This window comes from Callithrix jacchus, chromosome 8 (assembly GCF_049354715.1).
Source record: "Callithrix jacchus isolate 240 chromosome 8, calJac240_pri, whole genome shotgun sequence".
Classification (NCBI taxonomy): Eukaryota; Metazoa; Chordata; class Mammalia; order Primates; family Cebidae; genus Callithrix; species Callithrix jacchus.
In genome coordinates this window covers 89,575,108-89,598,587 of record NC_133509.1, presented here as the reverse complement: position 1 = coordinate 89,598,587, position 23,480 = coordinate 89,575,108, and the positions used below count along the sequence as shown (strand labels likewise).

The following is a 23,480-nucleotide window of genomic DNA, read 5'->3' as shown; positions in this document are numbered from 1 at the left end:
GCCACCACTCCGCGACCTCTTTCGGGACCTGCGTTCGGAGTGGGCGGGTCGGCGCAGGCGCATTTTGGTGAGCGAGCCGAAGCGCGGGAAGCGGCTGTAGAGGATACTGAGTCGCGGAGGCTTGGTCAACCTGGTGAGTCCCCACTCTGGCTGCCCTCTCCCGCCAAAGACATGCGTGTTATCTTCCCGGCTTATTGTCTGACAGACCCTCCGCCTTATCCTGCTGGTGTCACGGGAGGGGAAACCGGGCTACGGAGAGCGTGCCCTGGAGACTAAGCTGTCTTCCGATCCCCAGCCTTGCTGCTTTTCTCTCATTTCAAATAATAAGACTGGCTTTTATAAAACATTTTCAGGTAGATAAAGGAAAAGATGCCCGCCACACGGAAGCCAATGAGATATGGACATACAGAGGGACACACGGAGGTCTGTTTTGATGATTCTGGGAGGTAAGGTCTTTGAAAAACAGAACGTTTCAGGTGCAAATGTTAAAACATTTATCCGTAAACATTATATATGCAGTCGGCCGAAAATGACTCATGTGGATAGAGAGGAATAATGTTGAAACGTAAAATGGCACGCATATTTCTTTAGATTTATTATTTGATTCGGACCGTCATGGTAATTTTAGTATATCAACAAAGTTAAAAATCGTACTTCCAGAGGATGAAAAGGTGCGAGCTTCTCCCCACATATTTTCCCTTTCTCTGCGCCTCACATTATTAATTTTGTCAGATCACAAGATACTGCCTATTTGTCAAGTTCGGTGGCCTGTTCTGTTTGGAATGCTATCCTTCCATGGCTTTAGTGATGCTATTTCCTTTTTTTTTCCTTCTAATTTTTTGACGGCTTTAAAACAACAACAACAACACATTTTCCTCTGCTTGATTCCTAAACTGTAATATTTTCCTATGGTTATTCTGGTCCCTTTTATCTTTGCAAGTCCCATTCTTAGGCAGTGCTGCTTGATTGATTGCACGGCTTTCACTGTCATTCCCATGTTGATTGATTCATTGAAAAAATATTTGTGTGTCTTTTTTGCTGGGTACTAGAGATAGAATAAAGCAAACCAGGCTGGGCACGGTGGCTCACGCCTGTAATCCCAGCACTTTGGGAGGCCGAGGCAGGTGGATTCCCTGAGGTCAGGAGTTGGAGAACAGTCTGGCCAACATAGTGAAACCCAATCTTACTAAAAATACAAAAAAAATTAGCTGGGCATGGTGGCATGCGCCTGTAATCTCAGGTACTTGGGAGGCTGAGGCAGGGGAATTGCTTGAACCAGAGCAGTGGAGGTTGCAGTGAGCTGAGATCGTGCCACTGCACTCCAGCCTGGGTGACAGAGTGAGGATTCTGTCTCAAAAAAAAAAAAAAAAAAAAAAAAAAGAAATAGAGTGAACCAGGCTTTTTTTTCCCTCTATCGAGCTTGAGATCTTTTTGGATTGACAGGCATTGAGCACAAATTAATAACAAAAATAAATGTGTATTTAGAAATAGTAATACATGCAGTTATAAACATGTATGAGGAGAAGATCATCTAAGTTAAAGGAGAAGGCTTCTTTGAGGAGGTGTTTCTTGAGAGGCCATCTGAAGACTGATTAGGCAGTAAGCAGTATAAAGAGATGAGTGGTGGTGGCAGTAGGGTAGTGAGTGATGGCATATTCTGCAGAGGCAACACCGTGTGTAAAGGCCCAAAAGGGCCAGGGATCATGGTATGCTCAAAGAACTGAAAGAAAACTAGCCTTGCTAAAATGTAGAGAGTGATGCAGAGTTTAATGAGAGATGAATCTGTGAAGGTAGACCATGATGTCCTATCCAAGACCTTCTCGATTTTATTAAGGAGTCTTGTTTTATCCTAAAAGAAGGTATTAAAGGCTTGAAGCAGAGAGATGTGATTAGATTAGTTTTTGAGAAAATGCATGGAGGATGAATTGGCAGAGGAGCACTCATGGATGCAGAAAGACTGTTAGAAGATACCTGTATTAGTTTGGGTAAGTGCGATAGAAGCTTGGACTAGAGTAAACATGGTTGTGTAGAAAAGAGGATACATTCAGGAAATATTTAAAAAGATAAAGTCAACAGGATGGATCAGATATTAAGGCTGGAGAAAGGCATCAGGGATAACGTCTACGTTTATGGATGTTACAGTTGAGAAAGTGATGCTTCCATTTGCAAGTAACAGCAACACTTGAAGAAGGGCAGATTTCAGAGGTAGAACTGTGGGTGGAGATTGAGTTTACATTTGATATGATTATTGTAGGATTTCTCTGAGATGCTCAACTAGAGGGGTAAAGTAGACAGTTGAACATGAATTTGAACTGTGTATGTCCACTTATTCATGGATTTTTTAAATACACATATTAGAAAATTTTTTGGCAATTTCTAATTTGAAAAAGCTAGCAGACAAACCACGTAGCCTAGAAATGTGAAAAAATATGTCATGAGTGCATAAAGTATACATAGATACTAGCGTATTTTATCATTTCTCACCATAAAATATACACAAATATATTATAAAAAGTTAAAATGTATTAAAACTTACACAAACATTTCCAGACCGTCTGCAGTCAAGAGATGTAAACAAACATAAAGATGCAGTATTAAATCATAACTGCATAAAATTAACTGCAGTATGTACTGTATTACTGTAATAATTTCATAGTCACCTCCTGTTGCTGTTTTGGTAAGCTTAAGTGTATCTGCTTAAAACTGTATGATGCCGATATAGATGTTGTATCTGCTAAAAACACTGTATGATGCTTATGAGCAGTTTGTCTCTCCAGCAAATTGCCTATCCCAGTGAAAAGACATCTCTGTTGTCTTTTCATCATGTTTAGTACAATACCGTAAACCTTGAATAACATCATGGGAATCATATGAAGTGTTGCTAGTGATGCTGGACATACTCCCAAGAAGCAGAGAAAAGTCATGACATTAAGAGAGAAAGTTGAATTGCTTGATATGTCTTGTAGATTGAGATCTGCAACTGCAGTTGCTCATTATTTCAAGATAAGTGAATCTAGTGTAAGGACCACTGTTAAAAGGAAATTTGAGACACTTACTTCAGCTACGCCAGCAGACTTGAAAACCTTGCACCTTTTGTGAAATAACTATCTTGTATTGAAAATGCAGCTTTTATGTGGGTATAGGATTGCAGTAGAAAGGCATAGCCATAGACTCTAATGTGGTTCCAGAAAAAGTGAAGTCATTATATGACAACTAAAAAGTAAAAGGAAGGTGAAGGATCTAAGCCTGGAAAGTTTCATACCAGAAGAGCATGGTTTGATAGTATCTGAAAGAGATTTGGCTTAGAAAATGTCAAGATGGCTAGGTGTGGTGGCTCATGCCTGTAATCACAGCACTTTGGGAGGCCGAGGTGGGTGGATTACCTGAGGTCAGGAGTTCGAGACCAGCATGGCCAACATGGTAAAACCCCCGTCTCTACTAAAAATACAAAAAATTAGCTGGGCAGAGTGGCACGCATCTGTAATCCCAGCTACTCAGGAGGCTAAGGCAGGAGAATTACTTGAACCCGGGAGGTGGAGGTTGCATTGAGCTGAGATTGTGCTGTTGCACTCCAGCCTGGGTAACAAGAGCAAAACTCTATTTCAAAAAAAAAAAAAAAACCAAAAGAAAAAAAATCAATATTAACAGTAGAATCAACTTCTGCTGACCAAGAGATAGCAGACAGATTTCCAAACACCATTAGGAAAATAATTGAGGAGAAAGGACATCTGCCTGAACAGGTTTTTTGTTTGTTTTGTTTTGTTTTTTTGAGATGGAGTCTGGCTCTGTCTCCCAGGCTGGAGTGTAGTGGTGCAATCTTGGCTCACTATAACCTCCACCTCCCGGGTTCAAGTGATTCTCTAACTTTAGCCTCCTGAGTAGCTGGGATTACAGGCGGGCACCACCACACCCATCTAATTTTTGTATTCTTAGTAGAGACAAGGTTTCACCATGTTGGACAGGCTGGTGAACAGGTTTTTAATGCAGACAAAAGTGCCCCATTTTGGGGGGAAAAATGCCACAAAGGACATTTATTAGTGAAGAAGAGAAGTGAGCACCAAGACTTAAGGCAGAAAGGCTAACTGTAATGTTTTGTGCAAATACAGTCAGGTTTATGATCAGAACTGCCCTTATTTATAAAGCTGCTAACCCCTGAACCTTGAAGGGAAAAGATAAGCACCAGCTACCAGTGTCTTAGTTGTATAACAAGAAGATCTAGACAATGAGAACCTTTTTTTCTGGATTGATTTCACTGATGCTTTGTGCCTGAAGTCAGAAAGTATCTTGTTAGTAAGGGACTGTCTTTAAAATTCTTTTGATGTTGAGCAATGTTCCTGGCCACCCAGAACCCCATAAGTTCAGTACTGAGGGTGTCAAAGTGGTATACTTGCCCCCAAACACAATGTCTCTGATTTTGCCTCTAGATTAGGAGTTCATACAGACATTTACAGGCTCATTTCACAAGCTAATCTATGGGAAGGATTGTTACTTCTATGGAAGAGAACCCCAATAGAGAGAACATCATGAAAGTCTGGAAGAATTACACCATTGAAGATGCCATCATTGCAGAAAAAGCTCTGAAGGCCATCAATCCCGAAGCAATAAATTCCTGCTGGAGAAAACTCTGTCCAGACTTTGTCCATGACTTAAGATTGACAGCAAGCCAGTCATGGAAATCCTAAAGGAGATTGTGGATATGGCAAAAAAGACAGGGAGTGAAGTATTTCAAGATATGGACCTTAGAGACATTCAAAAGCTAACAGACACGGCCGGGCATAGTGGCTCAGACCTGTAATCCCAGCACTTTGGGAGGCCAAGACAGACGGGTCACTTGAGGTCAGGAGTTCGAGACCAGCTGAGCCAACATGATGAAACCCCATCTCTACCAAAAATATAAAAAATTAGCCGGCTGTGGTGGTACATGCCTGTAATCCTACATGCCACCTTCTCCTGGGAGGTGGAGGTTGCAGTGAACTGAGCTCATGCCACTGCACACTCCAGGCTGGTCAACAGAGCAAAACTCTGTCTCAAAAAAAGAAAAAAAAAAAGCTAATAAACACTAAACCCAAGAGTTAGCAGAAGATAATTTGATAGAAATGAGTGCTTACAAACTAGTGCCAGGTGATAAGGAAGAAGCTGTGGAAGAAGCAGTGCCAGAAAACAAATTGACTTCAGTCAATCTGGCAAAAGGGTTCTGATTATTCAAGACGGCTTTTGACTTAGTTTACAGCATAGACCTTTCTATGATACAGGCACTGAAACTAAAGGAAATGGTGGAAGAAGGATTGCTACTGTATAAAAACATTTTTAAAGAAATGAAAAAGCAAAGGAGTCAGAGAAATTATGATGTGTTTTTATAAAGTCACTGTCTGCCTCTCCTGCCTCCTCTACTTCCTCCCCATCCTCCACCTCAGACAGCAAGACCAAGTCCTCTTCCTGCTCCCCCCTCAGCCTTCTCAATGTGAAGATGTCAAGGATGAAGACCTTTATGATGATCGACTTCCACTTAATTAATAGTGAATATATTTTCTTTCTTTATGATTTTCCTGATAATATTTTCTTTTCTCTCCTGTACTCTATTGTATAGATACAGTATGTTATATATATAAAAAATATGTGTTAATTGACTATGTTATCAGTAAGGCTTCTAATCAACAGTAGGCTATTAGTAAAGTTTTGGGAAAATCAAAATTTATATGCAGAGTTTTGACTGTTCAGGGGTCGGAACCAATAATGCCCATGTTGTTCAAGGGTCACCTTTACATCTTTAAATGAAACCTCCTGGAGTTCAGGATTGAGTTCCTGGTTAAGAATCTAAATGTGAGAATTGTCCGTATATACATCGTATTTAATGCTGTGAACTTGGATGAAATCATCTAGGGAAGGAGTGAATGTAGATAAGAAAAGAGGTTCAAGGGTACTCCAAAATATCCAGCTAAGGAGACTAAGAAAGAGTAGCTAGAAAAGGAGAGAACTGAGAGACAAGAAGGATGTTTAGAGGCTGAATGAAGTGTTTTGAGGAAGAGGAAGTAAACTCTGTCAAATGCTCCTGGTGGGTCAGGTTGAAGACTGAGAATTTCACCATTAGATTTAGCAATGTGGAGGTCATTGGCAAGTTTTATGAAGTGGTAAGAATGAACACTTTGAAGTGGATTCAAGATATAATGGAAGGGGAGGAATTTAAATTAGGGACGTTGACACTAGGTGGTTTTGATTTTGTCTCCAGTACCAGAGGGGTATGGAAAGAAATCAATTACTACTTAAGAGGGTTGAAGAGGAAGCAGTGACCCCAGAGGAATGACCAGAAAGAAAGCTGAGTATATAGAGATTTTGGTGGTGCCTCACCATGAATCTCATGAGACTCAATAGAATGGTTAAGGAGAGGTGATTAGATTAGGGAAGGAATTTTGCTCTCTGAGGATAGAGTCCAGCTAGTAAAATGCCTTTGTAATCATTGACTCATTAAGGTTATGTCAGGAAGTGGATGAAGTCTTGATATAATTAGTCTTCATGCCCAGATACGATAGTGGATTTTTTTTTTAAACAGAATCTAGCTCTGTTGCCCAGGCTGGAGTGCAATGGTGGCATCTTGGCTCACTGCAACCTCTGCCTCCTGGGTTCAAGCAATTCTCCTGCTTTAGCCTCCTAAGTAGCTGGGATCACAGCCGCCTTCCATGAGAGCCGGCTAATTTTTATATTTTTAGTAGAGATGAGGTTTAACCATGTTGGCCAGGCTGGTCTTGAACTCCTGACCTCAATTGATCCGCCAGCCTTGGCCTCCCAAGTGCTGGGATTATAGGCATGAGCCATAGCACCTGGCCTTACTCTTTATTATTTTAAAGCAAATTCCATACATATTGTAACTAAAATCTGGTTTCTTGGGGGTAGAACCAAGTTTTATCGAGTCATGAATAATCAAAAAGGAGAAGGCACAAATAAAACAATATTAGAGATAAAAAGGTATAATAAAGGCTTCAAGATATGTGAATACAGTAACACCCTTATGCCAGTAATTTTGAAAATTTGGAACAAAAGTATAATTTTCTAGGGATATATAAATTAACAATTTACCCAGTTTACCCAAGAAAAAAATAAAAATGTTTTAATTAATACTTTAAAATAAATTTTAAATAATATTTTATCACATTGATTATATCCATACATTAAACATATGATCTAAACATTAACATATATAGAACAATCATTCCTGGTATAGATTTGTGTACTTTATTTATTTTTTTTTGGGAGGGAAGGAGGAAGGGAGGAAGGCAGGAAGGGAGGGAGGAAGGAAGGGATGAAGGAAGGAAGGGATGAAGGAAGGAAGGGAGGGGGAAGGGAGGGAGGGAGGGAGGGAGGGAAGGGAAGGGAAGGGAAGCGAAGGGAAGGAAGGAATTCAAGCAATGAGAGAGACATTGCCGACCTGGATCTAGAGGTTTACAAGTTGATTTCTTTTTTTGAGAGAAGGAAAGAAAAAAAAATGAGTGAAGGAGAGAAAGAAAGAGGAAGAGAGAGAGGGAGGGTGAACGGAAATATTGCTTTATACTGATTAAAAAAATGGGTATTAATAATGGCCAATCAATGTTTCATTTAAACCTATGAGTAGGTGTGATGTGGTATTGACAAGAATGTATAATTTATGTATTTGAAGTGGAGAGCTCTATAAATATTTATTAAGTTTACTTGTTCCAGATCTGAGTTCGAGTCCTTGATATCCTTATTAATTTTCTGTCTCATTGAATCTAAGTCTCTATGTATCTGGGTGTTAGGATCGTTAGCTCTTGTTGTTGTATTGATCCTTTTACCACTATATCTTTGTTGCTTTAAAATCTATTTTATCCGCTACGAGAATTGCAACTCCTGCTTTTTATTTATTTATTTATTTTTGCTCTCCATTTGGTTGGTAAATCTTTCTCCATCCCTTTGTTTTGAGTCTTTGTGTATCCTTGCATGTGAAACAGGTCTGGATGTAACATGCCATTGGGTTTTGGCTGTGTCTTTTGATTTGGGGATTTAGTCGATTAAATTTAGGGTTGCTGCCATTTGATGTTAACTGGCTGTTTGATCCATTCATTGATGAAAATTCTTCTTTATGTTGGTGCTCTTTACTTTTTGGTATATTTTTAGTAAGGCTAATACTGGTTGTTTCTTTCTGTGTGTAATGCTTCTTTCAGAAGCTCTTGTAAAGCAGGCCTGGTGGTAATAAAATCTCTGAGTACTTGCTTGTTCATAAAAGATTTTATTTTTCCTTCAGTTGTGAAGCTTAGTTTGGCTGGATGTGAAATTCTGGGCTGAAGGTTCTGTTCTTTGAGGATGTTGAATATTGGCCCCCACTCTCTTCTGGCTTATAGAGTTTCTGCTGAGAGATCTGCTGTAAGTCTGAAAGGCTTGCCTTTGTGGGTAACCTGACCTTTCTCTCTGGCTGCCCTTAGTATAAGTATTTTCTCCTTCGTTTCAACCCTGGTGAATCTAACGATTATGTGCCTTGGGGTTGCTCTTCTTGAGGAATATCTTTGTGGTGTTCTCTGTATTACCTGGGGTTGAATATTGACCAGCTTTGCTAGTTTAGGAAAATTTTCCTGAATAATATCCTGAAGGGTATTTTCCAGCTTGGATTCATTCTCTCCGTGGCATTCAGGTACACCTATCAAACGTAAATTTGGTCTTTTCACATAGTCCCACATTTCTTGGAGACTTTGCTCATTCCTTTTTATCCTTTTATCTCTAATCTTGTCTTCTTGTTTTGTTTCATTAAGTTGGACTTTGACCTCTGTTATCCTTTCTTCTGCTTGAACAATTCGAGTGTTTAAACCTATGCATACTTCTCGGAGTTCCTGTATTGTATTCTTCAGTTCCATTAATTCACTTATATTCCTCTCTAAGTTGTCTATTCTCAATAGGATTTCGTCAAACCTTTTTTCAAACTTCCTAGTTTCTTTACGTTGGGCTACAACGTGTTCTTTTAACTCACAGAAGTTTCTTATTATCCATTCCTTGAAGAGTGATTCTGTCATTGGGATGCGCTCATTCTCCGTCAAGCCTTGTTCCATTGTTGATGTGGAACTGTGATCATCTTTAGAGGGAGAGGCGTTCTGACTTTGAGTATTCTCAGCCTTTTTACGCTGGTTTCTTCCCCTCATTGTAAATTTATCCTCCTGTCGTCTTTGAAATTACCAACTTTCAGATTAGGTCTCTTGATTGGACGTCCAAGTTGTTAGTTCCCAGGGCCAGAACGGCGACGTTAAGACTGATGGTGCTTTTCTGCCCAGGATTCTCCTGCCTGGCTTCCTTCTTGTGTCCCTAATGGGCGACTCTGCCTTCCCCGGGCTCCAAACTCGGTCAGAAGGGGAACTAGTCTCGTTTACTCTGCGCCGAGGTGCCCTCACAGCCGCTGCGCCGGTCTCAGGAGTCGTGCTGGGGACCCGTGTGGGTCCTCCAAACCTCGGTCAGAAGGGGAGCCGACCCTGTTTACTCTGCTCAGAGAGCTGCCGCGCTGAGGTGCCGGCGAAGCTGCTGCGTCGGCCACAAGAGTCACGCTGGCGACCCGTGTGGTTCCTCCACTGGGGATCTTCTGCTCCATGAGCGACCAGAATTTGTCTGAAAGTGTGGCGTCCTCTAGTTCTCTGCGCTTTGACTGAGAGCTGCAATCCCGAGCTGTTATCGATCGGCCATCTTGGATCGTTCCTTGAAATAAATTTTTAAATCATAAAAACATATTTTTATTTCTCCTTTACACTGAGTTTAGGGATTATAATGACTCTTTAAGAAAGTATGTTTACCAGTTTATATTATCTATGACCTTAATTTCACAAGCGCAAAGATGATGTTATAAAGCATTTGTTATAAAAAGTGTTCACTGTCTTTGGGAGCATTTGTGTACTTTAATCAGTTTTTTAGCCTGTCTGTCCCATGGTATTGCTGATATTTTTCTGAAAATATATTTTTAATATAGTGCTTTAGTTTTTCTCATAAAATTAGCTGGAATCTTCTTCAGAGTTACATTTTATGCTGAATAAACTTGAAGTAAGATCTTCAATTAATTCTTTTCTTTAGACCATAACATTTTTTAATGAGAAAAATGTTAGGTTCTAAGGTACCTGGCAGACTCAGAGCAAATTCTACTAGCTGGGCGAGTCATAATTTTTAAGAATTCGTTAAATATTTCAGCCTCAGTATTTTTATGGTTTCTGTCTTTTTATCTCCGTTCAGGGTATCCTTCTTCACTAATACGGTCTTCACTATTTTTAAAGACAAAATTCATCAAGTTGTCTGTGATTCTTTTGGATGTTTCACAGATTTTAAGCCTACTCTTATTTCATTCTGGCACAGAACATAAATTTATACAACTAAAAATAGGAGTTCTATCGAAAGATTCTTCCACAAGTCAAGATATTCCAAAGTACAGTTATAGAATTTTAAAATTAAATCATTCATCATTTCAGCTTTTCATGTACAATTTGTTCAATTCTTACTTGCTTTTGTAGGGATAAATTTCAGTGTCTTCCTGTGCACAAGTTTTGTTTTCAGGAATTGCATTTTACTAAAAGCTTCAAAAGCTTAAGTTGAATGCTTTGATTAAAGATGTCTGTTTTCAACTAAATGCAACTAAAATTTAGAGGACTTGTTTCTAATAATAATAATATTATTATTACATTAGGACACTTAGGCTATTTTACAGAGTCACTCTTCAAAGGCTCGAAGATTTTAAAAACCTAATCATTCTAAGCAGAGGGAGAAACTATGTCCTGCAATGCTAGTATTTTTTGTGTATTTAACATTGGTTTGTGCACTGCTGAGGTGGGAGGATTACTTGAGCCCCAGGAGGTCAAGGCTGCAGTGAGCTGTGGTAGGGCCACTGCACTCCAGCCTTGGCAACAAAAACAAAAACAAAACATGTTTCTTTTCAAAAATTTTGTTTTTCAGCAATTCTAGATATAAATGAAATCTGAAAATTTGGCAAGTATAGCTTCTTTTTTGTTGGTATGTTATCTTGCAGCTCACTGGGACAGAATCATGAATTGTAATTCCAAATCCAAGTACTTTTGTGTTTCATATATTTCTTAATATAGTAGAACATTGATTTTTCTGGCCAGGTGCAGTGGCTTATGTCTGTAATTCCAGCACTTGGGGAGGATGAGGTGGGTGTTTCAAAAGGAAAAAAAAAAGGAATACTGATTTTTTTTCTACCGCATTATAGACAACAATAAATTTAATAAGTAATTATTTGATCCAATAAAGGATAAAACTATTTAGAAGAATATTTAGACTACTCTAAAAGCTCTTCTTTCACAGAACTGCTTAACTCTATTTCCTGCCAAAATTTTTATTTGTATTACTGTAAAAATTAAGAATTTTATCATTAGTGTTAAACTTTTTACATAAATTTAGATAGAATCCCCAGTGATGTCAAATCTTTCACTTTAAACAGAATAAAAACTTCCAAAAGATTTACTTTGTTTCTATGAACTGAAGAGTAAACTATTATTGGAATTAATCTGGCCAATTTTCTATTTAAAACTCCTGATGACATTGATATAATACTTATATCATTTAACTGTTTGAAAGTTCTTTTGCTGTCTATGGCCATACCACCCTGAATGCACCTGATCTTGTCTGAAAGTTCTTTTGATAATGGAGACAACCTATTAATAGTCACTTTACTTTTTATGCTTGTGCCAGAAAACTTGGAATGAAAAATGAACAAAATTACTTTAGAACAAATGACTTTTTTTTAAATGCTGCACTGTCTAACACAGTAGCTACTAGCCACATGCCGCTATGTAGATTTAAATCAATTAAGGTTAACTTCATTAAAAATTCAGTTCCTCTGTCACATTAGCCACATTTCAATTGCTCAGTACCAGATATAGACCATATTCATCACCTCAGAAAGTTGTTTTGGAGAGCACTGAATTCGTAGGAAGAATCATACTTGACAAGTTATAAACCCACCTTCTGCAGGAGTACAATCAAAGTTTTCAGGCAGACTTCTCAAGATAACTACTAACTTTGAATAGATGCTGATGCTTCTTCAGGACCTTTTTCTCATCTGATTTTTCTCTGGTTGGTATTATCACTATAGCCCCATGGTAAATGTCAACTAACATTTTATTCAAGTTATATTTTCGTTATCAACTTTCCTGAAAAGCAGAAATTTAGTATTTAATCTTTTATTAAATATGTACTTGATATACTTTTTTAGCTCATTGCTACTGAAAGGGTTGTGTTGGTTTTTATTTTTTTCCCAAAATTTCAAAAGCATAGCAATCAATAAAATGAACGGGTAGTTAGTTACAAAGAAGGTCAAAACCATGTAGAAAAATGTTCAGACTACTCTAAAAGCTCTTCAGAGGACTGCTTAACTCTATTTTCTGCCTTTATTTCTCATTAATTCCACTGTTCCCACCAAGTGGCACCTCCAACTTTGTACATCTCCTCCAGTGCACCTGCTGATACACCAAGAAGTCCATCAGGGCTGGGTGTGCTGGTAATCCCAGCACTTTGGGAGGCTGAAGGTGGGTGGATCACCTGAGGTTAGGAGTTCAAGACCAGCCTGGCCAACATGGTAAAAACCCATCTCTACTAAAAACACAAAAATTAGCTGGGTATGGTGGTGCATGCCTACAATCCCAGCTACTTGGAAGGCTGAGGCAGAGAATCACTTGAACCCAGAAGGCGGAGGTTGCAGTGAGCCAAGATAGCACCACTGCACTCCAGCCTGGGGGACACAGCGATATTCCATCTCAAAAGAAAAAAAAGTGCATAGGAACAAAAACGTGAAATACTTCTCTCATCACCATTGGGACTAAAAGAAGTAGCTATCCCTAGGGGCTTATGTCTGAATTCATTTTGCTTTTTATTGGCGAATGCCTCACATGTTGTCCCTGAAAGGATTTGTTAGTTACATTGCATCAGGAAAGGGTAGGAAACGGGGAGATGGGTTATTACTGGTCGTTTAACAATTTAAATGTGAGTGTGTTAAATGTGTGTGTTTAGTAATGGTGTTGTTACTGAATGACACCATGTGTTAAAGTGAGACACATTCCATTTGTGTTATGTTATTAAATGACACCATGGCAGAAGCTGGAAGTACAAAGAGGAGGACTGCCAAACCCACCCTAGCCTTTTTTTTTTTTTTTTTTCCTTGAGTCAGCTTCTTGCTCTGTTGCCCAGGCTTCAGTGCTGTGATCTCAGCTCTACATGCTCTGCCTCCTGGGTTCAAACGGTTCTCATGCCTCAGCCACCAGAGTAGCTGGGATTACTGGTGTGCACACCACCATGCTTGACTAATGTTTGTGTTTTTAGTAGAGTTGGGGTTTTACCATGTTGGTCAGGCTCCACCTTACCCAATTTTGATGCAACTAATACTAATATGTTTTTAAGTGAAAAATCTTGGACAAATGCTGGGCCAATTGGACACATAAACCAGGAGTATCCTGGGCAAACAGACTTGTAGTCCTCCTATCTACTCCATATGGAAAGGAGCCCAGCCACCTTACTCTGGCATTAAGGTTATTCTAAACAGGTGACCTAGACTTCATTTTCCTTTTCCTTTCCTAAATTGTCTACTCCAGGTAAACTCTCTCGTACTGTATTAACTTCATAGTTTGGTTCATGTGGTTTCTTCTGGAACTACCCTCGTCACCAGTCTCAGCATATCTAGTCCTACTTGTTTTTTGTCTTCCCAGTGTAAATACTACCTTTCTTATGAACATTTTTGATTTTCCCAGCTGAGAGTTAACCTTTTTCTTTTAAACAGCCACAGCTCTTTATATAGATTCTTCTTTTGCTATTTACTATATGTTTTTCTATTTTATTATATACATTACATTTTGTGTTTTTATTTGTTTTTTTGTATGTGTGCAGATAGGGCACATTCTAAATGAGTAAAAGCACTTGAAAGATGAGAAGTTTAAAACAAGTTAGGATAGACACAGATGGCTATTTGAAACACATTTGGATAATTGAGCTCACACATCTATTCCTTTATTAATTCAATATACATTTGTTAAGGTTTCTGTGAGACTGTTTGGTGCTGGGGATACAATGGTAGGCAAGGAAGATACAGTCCCTGCTATTGCAGAGATTATATATGATTATATACTCATCTTTCTTTTTTTCTTTTCTTTCCTTTTTTTTTTTTGAGATGGAGTTTCACTCTTGTTGCCCAGGCTGGAGTGCAATGGCGGATCTCTGCTCACCACAACCTCCACCCCGGGTTCAAGTGATCCTGCCTCAACCTCCTGAGTAGCTGGGATTACAAGCATGCGCCACCATGCCCAGCTATTTTTTATATTTTTAGTAGAGACGGGGTTTCTCCATTGGTCAGGCTGGTCTTGGAACTCCTGACCTCAGGTGATCTACCCGCCTCAGCCTCCCAAAATGCTGGGATTACAGGCGTGAGCCACACCACCCGTCCCCTCATCTTTTTCACATTCTTACAAATAAATAGTTTTATGCTGGCCAAGCATGGTGGCTCATGTCTGTAATCCCTTAACTTTGGGAGGTAAAGGCAGGCAAATCCCTTGACCCCAGGAGCTCGAGACCAGCCTGGGAAATGTAGGGATACCCTGTCTCTGCAAAAAATAAAAAAATTAGCCAAGCGTGGTGGCATGTGCCTGTAGTCCCAGCTACTTGGGAGGCTGAGGTGGGTTGATCACTTGACCCTGGGAGGCAGAGGGTATAGAGAGCTGTAATTGTGCTACTGACTAGGCAATGGAGTGAGACCCTGCCTCAAAATTTTATAATTTTATGCCAAAGAAGAACTAGAGTATTAAACTCATCTTTTATTTTATAGAAGGAAATGAGCAGTTTGTTTTTAGGGTTTATGTGTATAAAATGAGAAAAAATACCAATGTCTTCACTTCATTAAAAAGTGATAAATATAGAGGTAGCTTATGTCTGAAACTAGGTGACTTTTTTTTCCCTTGAGATAGAGTCTCACTCTGTTGCCCAGGTTGGAGTGCAGTGGTGCCATCATCGTTCACTGCAGGCTTGACCTCCTAGGCTCAAATGATCCTCCCACTGCAGCCTCCAAAGTAGCTGGTACTACAGGTACACACAACCATGCCTGGCTAATTTAAAAAATTTTTTGTAGAGACTAGGTCTCTCTGTGTTACCCAGGCTAATCTCAAACTCCTGGCCTCAAATGATCCTCCTACCTTGAATTCCCAAAGTGCTAGCATTAGAGGCATGAGACACTATGCCCAATGACTTTAATTTGTCTCTTTTCTTCACAGCTTTATTGTGACTTGTGGAAGTGATGGTGATGTGAGGATTTGGGAAGACTTGGATGATGATGATCCTAAGTTCATTAATGTTGGAGAAAAGGCATATTCATGTGCTTTGAAGGTAGTAGAAACAGTTTAATCAATTGATATGAAATTATACTGGCATATGATTTTTATGCTTGAGTGAAAAATATTTTTGAATATAGATATACCTTTTTTAATCTCATGAAATAATATTTTTAAATGCATGATAATGCCTTAACTTGCCCCACCAATTTATTTTGTTTTGAAATGGGATCTTGCTATGTTGCCCAGACTGGTCTCAAACTCCTGGGTTCAAGCAGTCCTCCCAATTCAGCCTCCCGGGTAACTAGGACTGCAGGTGCATGCTACCATACCTGACCACCCCAAAATTTCAAAGATAAACTGAGTGGTTTATTAAAGGCGGTTAATGGATATGAATGGTGGACCAATTAAAATATATGCAAGAAAGGCTAGGCATGGTGGCTCATGCCTGTAATCCCAGCTTTTTGGGAGCCTGAGGTGGGAGGATCATGAGGTCAAGAGATGCAGACCATCCTGGCCAACATGGTGAAACCCCATCTCTACTAAAAGTATAAAAACTAGCTGGATACGGTGGTATGTGCCTGTAGTCCCAGCTACTCAGGAAGCTGAGGCAGGAGAATCACTTGAACCCGGGAGGCAGAGGTTGCCGTGAGCCAAGATTGCACCACTGCACTCCATCCTGTGATGACTTTTAACTTGAGTGTATTGTGTTGAGGTAGAAAAATCTTTCCACAGAATTCATATGTTTTCCAAACCCAGACACATTTACGGTAGATAAGATGATGTTTAGATACTCTTTTTAAAATGGTCATATATAGCTGGAAAATACATTCCCAGAAGAAAAAACATAAATGACCAACATACATTAAATGCAAGTTAAATCTTACTAATAAGCAAAGAAGTGCAAAATTGAAAATTGGAGACTTTTTTCCCCCCATAAGATTGGCAAGGTTGAGAAATATTGCTAATCCCAATTATAGTGAGGGCTTTGACTAGTAAGTTTTATCATATACTGTGACTGGATATATAAATAAGAAACTTTTTTTTTTTTTTAGAGCAAATTGATACTGTATATTAAAACTAGAATGCACACAGTCATTTCTGGCTATTTTAAGGTTTATATGGAAAAGGATATTAGTAAAAGCACAATTCATAATAGCAATTCTAATAATACTCTTCAATAGCAAAAGTTAGAAACAATTGAAGGGTTCTTAGATAGAGAATTTATTTTATAAATTTTGTTAGAGCCATAAAATGGAATACTTTGCAGCCACTATAAAAATATGGTATCTCTATTCATTTTCGTCTGAAAAGATTTTTATAATAAGTTGAAAATTAAGTTTATAATAAGTTGAAAAAGAATGAGATTCAGAACAATTAATATAGTGTAGTCTTATGTTTGTTAAAATAAATATATATATATACACACACAAACACACACACAGATATAAAAAAAATTAAGCCGACTTAACCTCAAAATGTTAATTGAGATTACTTCATAAAATTAGGAATTCACCCTCTACTCAGGATGTTTTTGGTTTTTTTTGGTACAGAGTTGCACTCTTGTTGCCTAGGCTGGAGTGTGATGGTGTGATCTCAGCTCACTGCAACCTCTCCCTCCTGGGTTCAAGTGGTTCTCCTGCCTCAGCCTCCCAAGCACCTGGGATTACAGGTGCCCACCACCATGCCCGGCTAATTTTTTGTATTTTTAGTAGAGACGGGATTTTACCACATTGGCTAGGCTGGTCTCGAACTCCTGACCTCAGGTGATTCACCGACCTCAGCCTCCCAAAGTACTGGGATTGTAGGTCTGAGCTACGACCCCCAGCCCAATATTTTCATATTGGTATTTTTTTCCTTTCAGTGAGTATGTATTTCCTTTGTATATAAAAAGACTATAAAGGAGAAAAAAGTAAACATGGTCTTGTGTTAGTTTGCTAAGGCTGATGTAACAAATTACCACAAACTTAGGGGCTTTAACAATAGATAATTATCAGAAGGCAAGTTCAGAAGGCAGCAAGTCTGAAATCAAGGTTTCGTCATGGTTGGCTCTTCCCAAGGCTCTGAGGGAGAATATGTTCTATTCTTGTCTTCTGGGTTCTGGTGGTGTGGCAATCCTCAACATTCTTTACCTTGTAGATACATCACTCCAGTCTCTGCCATGGATTCTACATTTAGACTTTAAAAAACACATGTAATGGTTTTGTTGTGGAAACATAGGGCAATACTGTTGTGGCCACTATGGCCATGCCTTCTCATTTTGAGACTAGCTCTGTTTTCTCTGAAAAGCTCGCTTGAATCTCCTTCATTTTTTGATACTTAGGACCCGTAAAAATACTATTCAAATATTTTTCTTGCCAGAAGTAGAAGAAAAGTTAGAGGCTAAAGGATTGGCTGGTAAAGGTACAATTCATTTTTCTAAAGCTAGCAAATTTTTTTTGCTAATGTACATTTCAGCAAAGTCGTACGTTTAGTGGTAATTTTTCTCTTGATATGAACTACATTTTTAAGGTTTTTTTGTTTTTTACTGGATTTTTAACCATAGAGAGACTCCCAGTTGATTTGGATTTGTTTTGCTAATGTTCTTAATTTTTCTTTCAGAATGGAAAATTGGTAACTGCAGTTTCTAATAATACTATTCAAGTCCACACATTTCCCGAAGGAGTTCCAGATGGTATATTGACTCGCTTCACTACAAATGCAAACCATGTGGTCTTTAGTGGGGATGGTACTAAAATTGCTGCTGGATCTAGGTAAGGCTCTTTGACATCAGAAAAGGAAATAATATTAGAACAAAAGATCTCGTTTATTTGTTTCAGGGTAATGTTTTCTGGGCTGTCACTTTTTTTTGATGTTGTTTCATCATACATGTTTATCTAGTAAAGGTTTTTGAGGACAAACTTGTGCTTCTTTGTGAATTGAAATATATTCCTTTAGCCAGGTGTGGTGGCTCATGCCTGTAATCCTAGCACTTTGGGAAGCCAAGGCAGGCAGATCACCTGAGCCCAGGAGTTCAAGACTAGCCTGGCCAACATGATGAAACCTCATCTCTACTAAAAATACAAAAAATTAGCTGGGTGTGGTGGTAGGTACCTGTAATCCCAGCTACTCAGGAAGCTGAGGCAGGAGAATCACTTGAACCCAGGAGGCAGAGGATGCATTGAGCCAAGATGGTGCCACTGCACTCCAGCCTGGGCAACAGAGCAAGACCTCATCTCAAAAAAAAAAAAAAGAAAAGAAAAGGAATATATTGCTTTGCAGATGGCCTGTTTAATAATACCGAATGCATAGCTTGATGCAAAATTTTAAAAAATTATTTTAGGGCTGGTGTGGTGGCTAATGCCTTGGGAGGCCAAGGTAGGCAGATCATGTGAGGTCAGGAGTTCGACACCAGCCTGGCTAACACAGTGAAACCTTGTCTCTGTTAAAAATATAAAAATTAGCTGGGCATGGTAGTGGGCTCCTGTAATCCCAGCTACTCGGAAGCTGAGGCAGGAGAATCACTTGAATTTGGGAGGCAGAGGTTGCAGTGAGCTGAGATCGCACCGTTCAACTCAAGCCTGGGCAACAAGAACGAAACTCCGTCTCAAAAAAAAAAAATTAAGTTAGAACTTGGACTGTACAGTCAGAATATTTTGGAGTTTCCCTTGATGCTGGTTTGTCATGGGAAAACAATATAATTGGTTGAATGAATGAGGTGAAGTGAAAGGTATAGTACTTTTAAAAATGGTTGTAGCTATAATTAGCAAGTAATAGAAGTTTAAGATGTAACTAAAGAAGCCATTTAGTTTGTATTTTAGCATAATGGGAAATCTCAACTTGTGTTTTCAGCTTAGGTATAGAGCAAAACCAAAAGGAAAGTCATTAAATTTGGGCGTCAAATTTTATAAGTTGCTATAAAGAAATTATAGCATTTATGCTTGTGATTTTGAAATATTCGGGTCATAGGTTTTAGGAGAGGCCTTTGTATTAGCATTTATTCGTTTGCATTACTCTTTTTGTTCATAGTGATTTTCTAGTCAAAATTGTGGATGTGATGGATAGCAGCCAACAGAAAACATTTCGAGGACATGATGCCCCTGTTTTAAGTCTTTCCTTTGATCCTAAGGACATCTTTCTGGTAATTATTTCTTCCTTCTCTTTTTGTGTTTTTCCTGAACATATTTAAAAATATATTTCCTGCTGACTCTCTAAAAAATATTCTGCTCACTCTCTAACTTTTCAATCTTCATTTTATTCAGTAAGAGAGTTAATAAGAAATTTCACCCAGTTGATAAAAGGCTTTTTGATTTAATTAATTGAATCACTTTCCATGGAGTATTATGGCTATGACTATAGAGAAATGTATTGTTTATTCCTACAGGCATCAGCTAGTTGTGATGGATCTGTCAGAGTGTGGCAAATTTCAGATCAGGTAAACTCAGCAATTTTAATTTGAAGCTTTTTGCCTAAATCTGTAGTAAATTGTTATTCATTTTATTACTGGGTCAAATTAATAATTGCTTTTCTTTAGAATTTGTTTCTTTGAGTAGCATAAATATTGTTTTTGTGATCAAAGTCCACAGTAATCTAGTGCCAAAGTTAATACGTTGAAGACTAAAATTGCATTTGTACCCAATCACAAGATGAATGATAAGCTTATATTTAATTTTTTAAGTTTTGTAAATCAAGGAAATAAGTCCAGTTATTTTATATTTACAAGGTAGACCATGCGTTGGGCCTTGGGTTAGATGCTAGGAATAACAAATAAAGCATGGATCACACTTGATTTGGAGAGTCACCTATGCAACTTATTCAAATGTAGCCTAATAAAGCTTTTAAAGGAAGTATGAAATAAAGTGTTCTCCAGATTGGCAAGTGAACAATTAAGTCTTCCCAAGGCAATCAGTGATGTCTTGGCATTTCTAGAGATAGATAATATGAATGTAATTGATTTTAGAAATATTCTCCACAAATATGCCTTAATATTCACAGTTCCTTCCCTTCATTCTTGAGCTGTTTAAAAGAACCGATTTTGACACCTTAACATTTTATAGTAGACCTTACAAGTTTTATTTTTGTAGTCATTCTAAGAATTTCACATATTGGAATTTTGTGTGTGCATGTGTATCCAGTGATTACATCATTTGTTTTTTCTGTATAGAAAGTACTCTGATTATTTAAGATTTGTACTCTTCATGTCTTTGAAGAACTTAAAGCAGTTTAGATATATTAGGTATTATTATAATTAAGGTACATTAAGTTGTGTTTTTCTGAGACTGTATTTATTTGAAGAAACCTTTAAATATATTTAGTTCTGCATATATTTTGGGAGGGAATTTTCATATAAAGGGAAATAAATTTTCTTTTTTTTAAAAATAAGACATGTGCTGTTAGTTGGCCACTGCTACAAAAATGCAACGATGTGATAAATGCAAAATCAATCTGCAGACTTGCTTGGCAGCCAAAAAGTGGGAAGGTAAGTGATTGTTATTTTTTAATCTTGTTTTATTCAGTCCTTTTCAACTTTGAATATAAGAATAGTTTTTTTAATTGTTACTTTTAAAAAATTTAGATGATAAATTTTAGAGTACCAAGCCAATAATTAGTATTGAAATGCTAATTTTCAAGATTAATTTTAAAGTGTAAATTTTGCATGAATGAATTAATTTTATATTTTCTTCACATTCATCCTTAATGGAACAACTCTGGAGACAGTCTTATGTCCACTCTCACCATTAGTACCTAATATTTTAGAGGTATTAACTGATAGAGTTAGACAGCAGAAAGATATGAGAAGTTTGAAAGGAAGAAAGAAAATGTTCATTATTTGCAAATGAAATGTTTGTATATGAGTAAATCCCAAGAAAATCAACTGGGGAAGAAAATCATTACTAATAATAAGAAAATTTAGTAATATAACTGGAAGTAAACATAGCCATTTAGAAAGAATGTAGGAAAAATAATGCATTTACTGTTAAATTGAAAAAGATACAGTAACAGGTTAAATGTACAAAAAATGTGAAAGATCTATGTAAAGAAAATTTTAACATGCTACCAAGTGGAGTAAAAGAAGACTTAGAAAAATAGAAACATATTCTTAGAAAGGGATTTTTGATGTAAATAAAGGTAAGAGTGCTTCCCTAAATTGATCTATAGTTTTGACAACATTTATGTATAAAATACCAGGCTATGTGTGGCGGCTCATGCCTGTTATCCTAGCACTTGGGGAGGCCAAGGCAGGAGGATTGCATGAACTCAGGAGTTTGACACCAGCCTGGGTAATGTAGCGAGACCTTGTCTCCACAGAAAATGAAAATTAGCCAGGTGTGGAGGCGTATGCCTATAGTCCCATCTACTTGGGAGGCTGAGGCAGGAGGATTGCTTGAGCCCAGGAGATTAAGGCTGCAGTGGGCTATAATCTTGTCACTGTACTCTAGCATGGGCAAAAGAGCCAAACCCTACCTCAAAAATAAAATATCTCAACTGAAGGCTTTAAGAAAAAAAAAAAGAAAACAAAATAAAAGTACCAATAAGATGCCTGGGAGGACCAAACTGAGCTGATTCTAAAGCTCTTGTGGGCTTCCTGCGCTACCCAGAGAAGGGTCCATATGACGTTGTTCTGGATTTCCATTGTAACTTAAAGGGAAACTTTTTCACAGTGTTTGGAACCTGCAATGAAGGAGGAGGATGTCCTTAGGTTCCTTGCAGCAGGAACCCACTTAGGTGGCACCAGCTTTGACTTCCAAGTGAAACAGTACATCTATAAAAGGAAAAGTGATGGCATCTACATCATAAATTTAAAGAGGACCTGGGAGAAGCTTCTGCTGGGAGCTCGCACTGTTGTTACTGAAAACCCTGCTGATGTCAGTGTCCTATCATCTAGGAATACTAGCCAGAGGACTATGCTAAAGTTTGCTGCTGCCTGCGCTGGAGTCACTCTAATTGCTGGCTGCTTCACTCCTCGAACTTTCACTGACCAGATCCAGTCAGGCTTTTAGGAGCTACAGCTTCTTATGGTGACTAATCCCAGGGTGATCACCAGCCTCTCACAGAGGCATCTTATGTTAACCTACCTACTATTGCTCTGTGTCACACAGATTTTCCTCTGTGCTATGTGGACACTGCCATCTCTTGCAACAACAAGGGAACTCACTCAGTAGGGTTGATGTGGTGGATGCCGAGCCAGGAAGTCCTGCATGGCACCATTTCCTGTGGGAGGTCATGCCTGATCTCTACTACAGAGTTCCTGAAGAGATTGAAAAAAGAGAGCAGGCTGCTGCTGAAAATGCTGTGACCAAGGAGGAATTTCAGGGTGAAAGGACTGCTCCAGCTCTTCAGTTTGCTGCTACTCAGCCTGAGGTTGTTGACTGGTCTGGAGACATGCAGGTGCCCTTTGTGCCTATTTAGCACTTCCCTCCTGAAAACTGGAGTACTCAGCCTGCCATAAAAGACTGATCTACAGCTCCCCACTGCTGAGACCACTGAATTCATAGGAACAACCACTGAGTGGTCTTATGCTGTTCTTGCACAGGCTCTTAAGCAACATGGAAATAAGGTTGATGAAAAAGAAACATTGGCCAGGCGCAGTGGCTCACACCTGTAATCCCAGCACTTTGGGAGGCTGAGGCAGGCGGATCACCTGAGGTCAGGAGTTTGAGAGCAGCCTGACCAACATGGTGAAACCCTGTCTCTAACAAAAAAAAAAGAAAAGAAAAAGAAACATTGGTTCGGGCTTGGTGGCTCATGCCTATAATCCTAGCACTTTGGGAGGCTGAGGCAGGTGGATCACTTGAGGCTAGGAGTTGAAGACTAGCCTGGACAACATGGCGAAACCCTGTCTCTACTAAAAATACAGAAATTAGCTGGGCATGGTGGCACACACCTGTAATCCCAGCTACTTGGGAGTCTGAGGCATAAGAATCGCTTGAACCTGGCTGGGCTTGGTGGCTCACTCCTGCAATCCCAGCACTTTGGGAGGCGGGGGTGGGCAGATCACAAGATCGAGAGATTGAGATCATCTTGGCTAACATGGTGAAACCCCGTTTCTACTAAAAATACAAAAAACTAGCCAGGTGTGGTGGCATGTGCCTGTATTCCCAGCTACTCAGGAGGCTGAGGTAGGAGAACCGCTTGCACCTGGGAGGTAGAGGTTGCAGTGAGCCGAGATTGCAATGTTGCACTCCAGCCAGGCAATAGGGCGAGAAT

The 23,480-nt window shown here is 38.9% G+C and overlaps 1 protein-coding gene across 4 annotated transcripts in view; it reads left to right on the top strand.

Annotated features, from left to right (window-relative positions):
• Positions 1-59: 59 nt before the first annotated feature.
• Positions 60-23,480, top strand: part of WDHD1 (WD repeat and HMG-box DNA binding protein 1) — an 82,154-nt gene continuing 58,733 nt past the window's right edge. For all 4 annotated transcript variants that reach the window (XM_009006064.5, XM_009006063.5, XM_002753972.7 and 1 more), the window contains exons 1-7: positions 60-133; positions 354-446; positions 15,237-15,348; positions 17,895-18,046; positions 19,302-19,413; positions 19,657-19,707; positions 20,656-20,751. In XM_009006064.5, the coding sequence (XP_009004312.1) occupies positions 370-446; positions 15,237-15,348; positions 17,895-18,046; positions 19,302-19,413; positions 19,657-19,707; positions 20,656-20,751 (600 nt within the window). In that variant the 5' untranslated portion in view covers positions 60-133; positions 354-369. The remainder of the gene's footprint in view (positions 134-353; positions 447-15,236; positions 15,349-17,894; positions 18,047-19,301; positions 19,414-19,656; positions 19,708-20,655; positions 20,752-23,480) is intronic.